The sequence below is a fragment of the Antechinus flavipes genome, chromosome 3 (assembly GCF_016432865.1).
Source record: "Antechinus flavipes isolate AdamAnt ecotype Samford, QLD, Australia chromosome 3, AdamAnt_v2, whole genome shotgun sequence".
In the NCBI taxonomy this organism is placed as follows: domain Eukaryota; kingdom Metazoa; phylum Chordata; class Mammalia; order Dasyuromorphia; family Dasyuridae; genus Antechinus; species Antechinus flavipes.
The window spans coordinates 320437065-320449450 of record NC_067400.1 but is presented as its reverse complement, the minus strand read 5'-3'; the positions used below and the strand labels follow the sequence as shown (position 1 = coordinate 320449450).

The window sequence follows — 12386 nt, the reverse complement described above, 5'->3', positions numbered from 1 at the left end:
GGCCTGGAAAGGCTTACATGAATTGATGTTAAGTGAAATAAGCAGAACCAGGAGATCATTATAAATGGCCACAAGAAGACTACACGACAATCAGTTCTGATGGACATGGCTCTCTTCAACAATGAGAGGATTCAAACTAGTTCCACTTGCTCAGTGATGAAGAGAGCCATCTACACCCAGAGATAGAACCATGGGAACAGAGTGTGGAACACAACAAAGCATTCTCACTCTCTCTTTTGTTATTTGTTTGCATTTTGTTTTCTTTCTCAGTTTTTCTTTTCCTTCCTTCTTGATCTAATTTTTCTTGTGTAGCAAGATATCTTTATAAATATGTATACATATATTGGATTTGACATGTATTTCAATATATTTCACATGTTTTGGACTACCTGCCAGTTAAGGATGGGGGTGGGGGAAAGAAGAGGAAAATTTGGAACAAAAGGTTTTGCAAAGGTCAATGTTGGAAAATTGTCCATGCATATGCTTTGTAAATAAATAAAATAAAAGAAGTAGTTGCTAAGGACTATAATTGGAAAAATGCCGGTCTCCGTGACATAATGGCAGGTGGCAGAAAGTTAGGACCTTGTCACATTGTCAATGGTAAGCTGGTCTTAACAATATGGCCATCGCCTCATAAGCCCTAATTCTCTACTGCCTCAGAATATAACCTACTTCCCAGGGTAACAGGATACCTTGATTTTTCAAACAAGAGCAAAACAAAGCTAGGAACTGAGTGCGAGGTGTCAAAACAATTTTGATGATGTTGATAACCAACTGAATATGAGGAAGGGGAAAGTATTCTGAAGTTGTACAATACAAAAATGAAGAAAGGTTAAGACTAAAACCTAAAAAAGTCAAATAAGAAAAATATACCTTGTAAGTATTTTAGGTTTCCAAAGTCATTTTATTACGTCTATTCCAAGGAGCAGATTCTTTTGAGTACTGTATTTATTTAAAGTTTACGAGTTTCAGCTGTTGTAATCAAGGTATCTTTAGGAAATCTCCAAATTTTTTCTAATTTTATTTCTAATTTATGAAATAAAACAAGCATTTCCATTAACATAGTATAATAAAATGATGAAACGGCAAAATCTAATATGTACAACCTGTTACTCCTTTTAAATATATAATAGTTATCTTGTAAATTTTTTTTCTTCTCTCCCCTATACCCTAGAATTGGCTACCATTAGAAACAAATAGGTATATTTATATAAAATTATTCTATGTATACTTCTACTTATTAATTCATTCTCTGGATGCAGATAACATCTTTTTTTCTTATGTCCTTTATGGCTAATTTGAGTATTTATGATACTCAAAATGACTTATTCATCTATTTCCAAAGATGAGAAAGGAAAAGAACCCATATGTTCCAAGTTTCTTTAGTGATTCCAAAATTCTTAAAGGCACATCTAAACATCAATACTCTTCCAGGAATATTATTTGGCTATGAGTCACCGAACATCTAACTACACACTCTCCACAGAACTGGGCCCCTTAGAGGCAACAGAGAGCAGAGACATTTGGGCAGGCTGTATTACATCACCAAAATGGAATCACAAAGAAGTAAATAATGTCATCAGAGAAATGTAGGAACAAGAAGGAAGATGGACTGGTTGACAAGAGTGAAAGAGTACAAATGGACAGCTTATGTTCACACTGATATTCTTACAATGTCAAGAGAAGGAGGGGTATTAGTGTGGATCCTACTTGGAAATTTATGAAAAGGTGAGGACAAAGGGTCTCACAGGGTGGGCATTCATATAGGGATTATGATCCATATGGCTAGAAGGAATAGCTGCTTTGATGTAGTCAGAGAGTCATCTGGGTATTTGAGATAATAAAGATCAATCTACTTTTACATAAAATACATCATCTGCCTGCCAATCCTCAAGTTCCAGTGTAACTTCTTGTGTCCTATGCTAGATACTCCAATGTTGGATGTCTGATTTTTTTACTTGTATTTTGAGTCAGTATACCTGAATTTTAGGAACTATAAAATCATCAGAAAATTAACACCTTAAATGCTTACTGATACAGTTAATTTTTTAAAAAATGTTACTTAAAGGGACTTTGCATTTATTGCTTTTTAGCTAAGTTTATCTGGCTAGTTTCTGTGCCACATTTCACCTTGTCAAGATATTCAGGAAATTTAATCATATCATTTTTGGTGTCTGCTTCCTCTCTCAGTTTTATACCATCTTTGCATCTGATCATTGTTCCATCTAGGTCTTCTGAGTCCTAAACAAAAATGTGGATCAGGACAGGGAAAGGAAAGAGACTTACAATAATTCATAAGTGGATTCTTTCTAGGTGAATATGACTAATTTTTGGTGAATCTAAGCTTATTTCTAGTAACCAACTAAAATATTTGCCTAAATGCCCACAAAACAAATTAATGCATAATTTTGCCAGGGATTGATATAAAGCTGATAAATCTCTGGTTTTTAAATCTCATCCTTTCCTTCTGGGACAGTCATTCCCTTCTCAAATACTGGCATCTGTCTGATTTTCCATTATCTTTAAAGACTGTTGACATTAGCATAGTATGTGATACACAAGTGTTTCTTAAATGTTTACTGACATGAATACTGTGATTATGCTTTCAGATACTTTCAGGATCCTGAGAGATAATTTGTTTGTGCCTAGAAGTTGGAATATAATGAAAATGGTGAGATACATATGTACTTCTTTTCACCTCTTCTGAATTTCAATTTACTTCTATGTCATTTTTTCTCACGTCCAAGTTTGATGACCACTCTCCTTGTTGAAAAAGGCAGCAGTCATTAACTGCCTTTTTTCCATCACTGGTCAGTGTCTTCCCAAAGCAGTAACTCTTAGGTACTTCTTTTTGCTTCTTATTTTGAATATGTACAAACAAACCCCTTTTGGCACTTTGCATAAGCCTCAGTTCATCTGGGACTTTAATTTCTCTCGAAGTAATTTTATAAGATAGTGCCATGGTTTGACAGCAATCTATACTTATGAATTATTCTGTCTCTCTTATAAATAACCTCTAAAGAGAAGCTCATCAGAGAGCTCAGTGTTGCCACATTGGGTTTTTAGAGAGGTCCTCTTTTTTCTCATTGTGATTATTTGTGAGTATGCAATAATATTGATTTTTAAAAAATAATTGTTCCCCCATAGAGAATAAAATCCTAGTAATGGGATTATAACTATCCTTTCTCTGAGGCCTTAAAATATGAATTTTCTAAACTAGGATATATCTTGATGTTCATTTTCTCCCTTCTTTGCTTCCAGAAGATTAAGGATAAAGAAATAATCTTTTTCCTATGGTTCTTGTCATTTTTACATTGCTAACCTATTCTTCGTTCATTAGAATTAAGCCCAGAAAAATAATCTCCTTGTTGCTCTCTATCCTGTCGGATGTTAAATTGTGAGCTGAGCAAGCCAAGAATTTGTCAGATAGGCTGCTTTTAGCAGAATTGGACTTCTCAGAAATGCCAGAAAAGTTGAATGCCTCGTAAGTTTTGCAATTTATATTAGGAAAGCAACTCCCACATAATACTTTTTCTATTTCTCTTTTTATCCTCACCGAAACTCTCCTTCCATTTCTATTTTCAAGTTTGTAAAATTCTATATGATGCTGCTTCTCACCTTCAGTTAGGCTAGCTGTTTGTAAGCAGTGAAAGGCTCTAGCAAAGGTAGCCAGGTGGTTCCATGGAGATAGTACTTGGCCTAAAGTCAGGAAGATTTGAGTTCAAATGTAGCCTCAGGTATTTATCAATCTCTAGACAAATCACTTCCCTTAATCAATTGGAGGAAGAAATGGCAAACCACTTCAGGATCTTTGCTAAGAAAAGCCCATGGATAATAGTATGGTCCATGTGGATATGAAGAGACAGACATGACTGAACAATAACAAAGTATCCATATAAACTTCAGTTGATATAATATAGCCACAAGATCTATCCTGCCAAATTTCAGTGACATATCTATGATTTTATATATACCTTCTGTGTGAAAATGTTGTTTACTTTGTTGTAATTGGGACTAACATTGTGTCTTAAATATGGAAGATACTCTCAATTGATGAATTAATAAATTCATTTTTGAATGAATAAATGAATACATTGTTGCCAGATTGGACTATTCTTTATATCAATACTTCCTTGTATACTTTTAAAAATTATTGAGGACCTTCTACCCTAACTGTGGTTTACATGGGTTATATTGATCAATATTTAGTCTTAATTTAAGACAAAAGCTTTGACTTCAAGAAAGCCTGAAAGACTCACTAGACTCCTTGGAGTTTCTAAGACAACACTTTGAGAAGCTCTGCTTTGGCTCACACTTTGCATATTCCTGCCTTTAGCATTGCTCAGAGCTTTCCTTCTGTCCCCTCCTTTCCAGCTGAATTCCTATACAATTTCCATGGTTCAACTTAAATGTCATACAAGCTTCCCCAAATCTTTCTAAGTCCCCTTAGTACAGGACACTTTCTTTGGGGGCTCTCTTTGTTCTTGTCTTTAGGACCATTAACATTCTGATCATGTATTGTTATTGTTCGGTCATGTCTGACTCTTTGTGACCCCATTTAGGATTTTCTGGGCAAAGATAGTTTGTCATTTCCTTCTCCAGCTCATTTTACAGATGAGGAAACTAAGGCAATCAGAGTTAAGTGACTTGCCAAGGCTCACATAATTAGTGTCTGATATCACATTTGAACTTGAGTGAACATTTGAACTCCAGGCCTGGCATTCTTTCTACTGTGCCACCTAACTAACCCCCCTCCCATTTTACTGATGAGGAAATAGAGGCAGAGAGAAGGCAATTAACTTGGCTCAGAAGGTTATACAACCTATAAATGTAGAAGACAGGCTTTGAATTCAGGTCTTTCTAACTCCAGATCCATAGCTCTATCTACTGAGCCACCTCAATACCTGATCATAAATGACTTTGTATTATGATTATTATGTATATGGCACATATTCCTACTAAACAGTAAGCTCTATGGCAGCAGGGAGGGATCATGTTTGAGTTAAACAATGTGCCTTTCTAGCCCTGTCACATTCTGTACTCTGCATACTATATGATTTAATAAATATTGATTGAATTGAATGAAACAGGAAGAAATGGAATGAAAGATTGTAGTCCAAGATCCGTCCTGTGTTTGGACTCAAAAGCAGATGTTTTGTATAAGTAAATATTTTATGAGACAGAATTATGTCATGATGGATAGAGAGCTGGCCTCAGTGTTGGGGAGAAGTGGAGTTAAGCCCTGGCTCCGACACATATTGGATGATCAACAATAAGTATCATTCTACTTTTCAGCACCCTAAACAGCTCCGTATAGATTGTTGCCAGTCTGCATTGATTGGTAGTTTTCTAAACCAATGAAATCACATATCTAGCCCCATTTCCCTCATGTATCTATATGTATGTGTACGTGTTGCCTAAATATGTAATGTGTAACAAAAGATGTAAGTTCTTTGAGGGCAGAAAGGGTTTGGTTTATGTCTTTATAGCCCCAGCACCTAACATTTTGCCTGTCACATAGTAGATCCTCACCAAATGTTGATTGATATTTACCAAATGGTAACATTCTAATGACACAGAGAGTCCACTCAAACAATTCAGGTCAAAATCAGATTTGGAAAGAGGTCCAAACCTTTTCATCCAAACAACAAATATTCATTGGCTACCTATTGTGTGTGACATTATATTCTTGGTACTAGAGTATCTAGAATAGATTATATGTAAGTATACAAGCCAGAGTCCTTGCCATCTCCCCTCCTTAACTCTGAGATTTCAAACTAGTAAAATAAATATAAAAACCGGAAAGAAAAGCATAAGATACTATTATATGAAATTGTAGAGACAAAAAGTGCCATTAATACATAATTTGATATATCAGAAAAAATATGTACAGAAAACATGATTGAGTTAAAGAATTGGAGGAATTTGGTAAGAAAGGGAGACATTCAGGAATTAGAAAGAAGAACAGAGAGGTAGAAAAATGCAAGTCGAGTTAAGAAACATTTGCTTTTTGTTTGAAGGTAGCAAGAAGAATTTTTTTAACTTTAACTGTAGAGGGAAATAATGGGAGATCAGCCTGGAAAGGTAGGTAAAGACTAGCTTGTAGAAGATTTCAAATGTTCCTGCTAACGAATTTTAATTTTCTCTTGTAAGTAGGGGAAGGTGGGAAGTTTTGGGGTAAAGGACTGACTTGATTAAAGCAATGCAGAGAAGTGATGGTGAGTCAAACTAGAATAGTGAGAATGGGCAGGTAGTGATGGATATGAGAGGAAAGATGGAACTAATTAATCATTTGTACTAACTGAGAAACAGGATGATGTAGTTGATAAAGAGCTGACCTTAGAGCCAGGAAGACCAAAGTTCAGATCCTGAAATTATAGTTTTGTGTACTTGGATTCAAATAAAAGTTAAGGTTAAGAAAGATTAAGTAACCTTTCTATCTTCTAGACAACTTATTAAGTTACAGAAAAGGGACTGAACATACAAATAAGTAGTGACCCACTTTGGAGGAAGAATTTCCTCTCCTGAAAGGTTCCCTAGACTAATGAAACCACTGCCTAGTCCCAACCTCTATTTGTAATCATAACTGATCATGCAATTTGTTGTTTCCATTTTACTCATTTGGTCTTATAGTTTCCTGTGAGGCTTGCTTGGGCTACAGTCCAGGCCCTAGTCTGGAATGCAGGGGTGAGAGTTTCTATCTAAAGCATCTCTGTTCCACTTTACCTAAGTGAGAACAGGATGGACCTTGACACTCTATGGCCCCAGTCAACTATTTATCATTCTTCCCAACAGAGGGGAATATAGTCTTGACTGGGACAATAGAAAAGTCACTTCCATTTGGGATGGAAATGTATTACATGAATTCTTAAAGTGTGATGTTTGACTCACTGGTATTTAAATTAATTTGCATTCTCTGATTTCACACCTACCCACAGCGGGAGACTGGACAGGGAGTGTGCTAGATGGAAGTGGAAAGACATTCTCAGATAAGATACCAGCTCTGCATGATGTACAAAGCAGATTGTCTAGGCATTTGGATAACTTGGACTTTCCTACGGCAAGAAAAATCAGGTTTAGGAGGAAAATTGTGGGCTTTCAAAGGGGGAAGTAAATAGAGTTGGAGTGGTTTAGGGGAAAAATGTACCCTATTAACTCCTAGTACATTCTTCATCTCTGCAGAGGTAGCTCATACTGCTCTAGGAAGAGCAGGCTGGTTTCCATCTGTGGTTTTTGGCAATGATGTCAAGAGAGTCTCCTAACATGGCAGGGAGCCCAGGGTGTGGGGTTAGGGAAGGGGGAGATAAAAGAAAAGGGTCCTGAATTTGAGACAGAGAGGATTGGCACTTAAGCCCCATGGGCCCTGAGATCAAATCTTGGCTGGGGTTCCAGATGGAAATGAAATTGGGAGATTAGTCCTGTTGTCTCTCATTAACATCATCCTACTTGGTACAAGTGTATAGAGGGGCTGCTTTGTAGAGAACTCAACATGCCTCAGCTAGGGGAAGAAGACAAGGCAGAAGTAGGAGGGAATGCACATCAATTAGAAATCTTCTTGCTTGGTGAACTTATAATTATTATTATTATTAGCCTTTCAAATGGGGGAAGTATATACATGAGAGTGGATGTACAGACAATCAGAGAATGCAGATGTGAGAATATATGCTCTCAGATATAAGATGCCTCTCTTCCCCTGGGTCTATGCAGTTCCTCACATTAGTTGGCCTAAAGACTATAGCAAATGTAGGAGCCAAGAAAATCATTAGAGAGACAATGGTGAATATCGAGAAACAGAGTAGGCAGGAGCTGATCATTAAGAAATCAGGAACAGACTTGTTCTAGTCAATAGCTGTAATTCAGGTCCCACAGGAACTGATTTCAACTATGTTTCCCTGGTAACTGTGGCTAACTGCTAAACAGATCTATTCTCAGAAAAGCTTTAACTAGGAATTGGAGGACAAGTAGCACAACTGTCTCCAAGGCAAGATTGATAAGTGAACTTTCCATCAAATGGGGTAGAAGATATAGAACTCTCAGATGGACAGGGGAAGAGCTTACCTCAGACCGTTATCTGGTACAGTTTTATTTTAATTAATTCATACTACTTATGTATGAAGTTCTACTGTTTCTACATGGCTGGAGAACCACAAAAGCTACAGTATCTTCTAAACCCATTTTCTTCTAAGTCTATCAATTTGGAACAGACTAGTCTAACCACTCCAACCTATTACAATTCTGGCTTCTGTGCTCTTCCCTCCCTAGGATAGAGACGGGCTAGAGTGAATTGGGGTGGGTGAGTCTGGAGGCTCCATACCTTGGCTGGCACCCTGAATTCCCCATACTCTTTCAGCAGTTCCTGAGTCTCCTCTGTGGAATCCCCAGTGGAGTTGTGTGTTGAGAGGAAATATTCGCCTGTCTCCTGGATCCAGTCGAGTGCCTGTGGAGGCAAAAACACCCCCGGGTCCCCCAAAAAGCCAGTCCTCAGGAGGAAAATATACCAGAAGAAGGTTTATGGTTGATTTAGTAGAACTTGAGAAATATTAACAGGCATTGATAAGCCATTAGCTAATGTGTTTTTACTTGACTATTTTTGTTCTTTCCCTTTAGGCTTGAAGCACTTTGAGCGGATGGGTTTTATGTTTCATTAGGGGACATAGGACTGAGGGATCAATAACTTTGGAGTCAAAAAGATCTCAGTTAAATAAATACCGCCTTTGATATTTACTGTCTGTGTGACTCTGGACAAGTCACTTAAACATAACTTCTCAGTTTGCCCTAGCCAATTCTAAGACTGTAAATTATAGAAAAGTTGCTGCTCTGTATTGGGAGTTTCCACATCTGGAATTTCCTACTTACATTTGGACTCCCCCATTTCCCTAGAGGCACTCCCTAAGAGAAAAGATAGTCTTTTTTTCTCTTTTAGACATTTCCTCAAAACCCGCAAATATAGTGTTCTACACACAAACACTTAATTAATGTCATTGGTGAGTTAAAAAACAACTACTGAATCCCTCCTCCTATCTGCCAGCTGCCCTTGCCTTCCTCCCCTTCCTCCCTATCCTGCTTTAGAGAGTCTCCTTTGGATCCTCTTAGGCTTTGAAGCCGGGGGATGGGAATGCAGTAAAAGGGTTCCCTGAATCTCCCAGCTCAAAGGGAAAGCAAGGGACAAGCTCTAGGAATACCTGCTTGGCGCTGCGTTCAAACACCACATATTGCTGGCACTGGTCTAATCGTCGCTTCTTCAAGGTCCAGAAATGCAGCACTCGGTTCTCCCTCTGAAGAAGCTCGCTCAAGATGGCTGTAGGGCAGAGCAGAGGGGTCATAGGCCAAATCCAAACAATCCACTTGTGCTCTGTCCAGTGGCCAGAGAATGTAGCCCTTCAAAGTAACCTCCTGCCCAGGGCCTGACCTACAAAGCCTAAGACAGGCATCATAGTACAGAATGTATCAGGGGGAAAAAACCACCACAAACCACCAGATTTGCTACCAGAGCACCTGGGTTAGAACCCTGGGACTGCTCCTTCTTATTGTTGTGACTCTGGGACAATACAAAATGAGGTAGTTGGGCCAAATGATCTCTAAAGTCTCTTCTTACTATAAATCTTATGATCTCAAGAAACCATAGCTTGGGAGATTTGAAAGGATAAGAAGGGAACCACAGACAGGGGCTAGAATTTGGAGGTGAATGTGATATATACATGTATATGCCTATTCATATGTGTATATATGAGTTTCCATATTGAGATTTATATATGTATATATTAAATGTAATAATTTAATAAATTTAAATATTTTACTATTGTTTTATTTTTATTAATGTGACTACAATGAATAAGTTATTTAATATTAATTTAATAGAATGATCAATAATATACTCAATAACATATAAAAAGTAAATACATGTATATATAAAAGCAAGAATAAATGTATGTATCTATGTGTGTATAATATAAATACGTGTGTCTCTGTATGTGTGTGTGTGTGTGTATATGTGTATACACACACATATACATATATATGGTGTCTGTATTTAGTGGGGTACCATATTAGGGTATCAGCTTTTCCCAAGAACAAGTGACTTTCTGTTTCAAGGACTGAAGACTCCATCAAGTCAAATCTCTTTAATTTTATAAATAAAAAAAGTGAGGGCTGAGAAGTTGAAGTCATAGGATCATAGATTTAGAGTTATCAGTAACCTTAAAGGCCATCCAGGGTAACCTTCTTACTTTACAAATGAGGCTGAAGTTCAATGTTTTGCCCAAGGTCATACCAGTAGTAAGTATCAGAGTTAGGATTTGAACCCAGGTTCTCTGAGTTTAGAGGATTGGCTCTTGTCCTCTTTCCATTAAAGGAATGATTCAATTCATTGAAAAGAATTTGATAAAGGATACAAATTAGATAGATTATCTTGAAGTTCTGATCTACTGAAGTCCATGTTCACCTCTCTGGGTTTTAAGATGATAGTTTTAGAGCTGGAGGGGACCTCAGAAACCATCTGCTACAGCCCTACATCAACCCTGCCCAATTTTGTAAATGAGAAATCTGAGGCTCAGAAAAGTTGAGATTTACCCAAAGTCACACAAGTTATAAGTGTCCTGGGTAAGAATTTAACCGAGATCCTTGAACTCATGAGTCAATCTCTTCCCATTATACCAAGCTGCTTCATCTGCAATATGAGAGCTTTAGACCAGATGAGAATAATTTATGTGGTGTTCTTCTTCTTTAAAATATAATAGTTCTCACTGGGAGCAGATTTCTTGGGGAGGTTTTCTGGAGGCAGCCTTAGTTGCAGTATCACTCCAAATACAGCCAGCTGATAAAATGAAAATGTTTATTTTCTCCTTCCAAAATAGCCCAGTTACTTTTTCTTTAGTGGCCTATCTTTCTGCTTGGTTCCAAGAACTCCCTCCGAATGTCTCCAAATCCAAAGGTTTGTCCTTCAGCCTCCAACCAGCCAGGTGTAAAATGGAATGAATCTCTCTTGTCTCCTTCACTTGGGGCTCAGCTAGCTTTCTGGAGAGCCTTTCAGACCAGCTTGGTCTCAGTGGGGGAAGTGCAGGAGCCCAGCCCCGACAGTGGTGTGAGATGAAGTGAATCTGGTTGCGCCTCCGAGAAAGGGCTTGTGGGCTTCTGTATCTCCCAGAGTGCTCCTGGCTCTCAATCTCCCAGAGTGCTCCTCTCCAACCCCTGGGAATGTTCTGAAGTAACTCCTGGCTCTAGCTCAACTCCAACTCGTGGCTTCTTCTGAACTGACGCTCCTCCACTCTGAATCTTTTCAGCTGAACCCCTTTGACTGGCTCACTGAAGCTCTATTTATGCTCCTTCTCTGAGAGAGGGATTGTGGAATATGAGAGAGTGGGATTATCGGTTTCCTCCCAGAGTGCTCTCTGGCCCTAAGAGCTTCAAGGGAGGTGTGAATTCACAGAGTTACATAGTTAACTTTGTGAATCTCCCATACTTGTGAATTCCAATGAGTAAAGGTGTGAACACAAGCATTATTGTCTATCAGTTCTACTTAGTATCTTGTTTCTTCTGGCCCATAACATCTCCTTGTAGGATCAGATCAATCATACTGAACCATGCTAAATTAGATAATTATTGTCTCTATCAACTCTAATGACTTAACAGTTTGTAAAGATTCCAACAATTTATATAGTGCTTTAAGGTTTGGAAGGTGTTTTATAAATATTGTTCATTTGTGGTTCAGTTGTATGTGACTCTTTCTGATCCCATTTGGGGTTTTCTTGGCAAAAATACTGGAGTAGTTTGTCAGCTCATTTTACCAATGAGGAAACTGAGGCAAACAGGTTATAGCGATTTACTCAGGGATATACAATGTTCAAGGTGAGATTCAAACTCAGGTCTTCTAATTTTAGACCCAGAATCCTATCCTCTGCACCACTTCACTCAAGTATGATGTATTACAAAGAATCTAAACTCTGGGATCCCAATATTTAACATAGCTGAGAATTATGATTTGGTGCATTTCTCTAGCTAATCCACCATGCCTGCATAGAGTAGGTGCTTACTAAATGCTCATTCCATTTCCTCCCTTCCATGTCATTTATATGAGACAGTGTAAACAGTTCACTAATTCAATAGACCCAACATAGTGAATCAACATTAATTCTAATAACATATTCTGTGCCTAAAGTTGTACAGTCTGTTTTATACTATGAATGTTCCATGTTCAAGAATAGCTGTATTGTAGTCATTGTGTTTTGATCTTGTGGCTGATTCCATTTTCACTCTCTCCCACTGAGAGATCCTTGGGGACAGGAACATTGTCCTATTTATTAGATCGGAAGCTTCCTAAGGACAAGGAAAATGTTCCTGTCACTTATGAGCTGAATGTCAATAAACAGCCTTGGTTTTCTCACTTGTAA

At 37.8% G+C, this 12386-nt stretch overlaps 1 protein-coding gene across 12 annotated transcripts in view; it reads right to left on the bottom strand.

The window, feature by feature from the left end:
- KALRN (kalirin RhoGEF kinase) overlaps positions 1-12386 on the bottom strand; it is a 927260-nt gene that overhangs the window by 329390 nt on the left and 585484 nt on the right. For all 12 annotated transcript variants that reach the window (XM_051985449.1, XM_051985462.1, XM_051985457.1 and 9 more), the window contains 2 exons: positions 9183-9298; positions 8315-8437 (listed from right to left, as the gene is read on the bottom strand). In XM_051985449.1, the coding sequence (XP_051841409.1) occupies positions 8315-8437; positions 9183-9298 (239 nt within the window). The remainder of the gene's footprint in view (positions 1-8314; positions 8438-9182; positions 9299-12386) is intronic.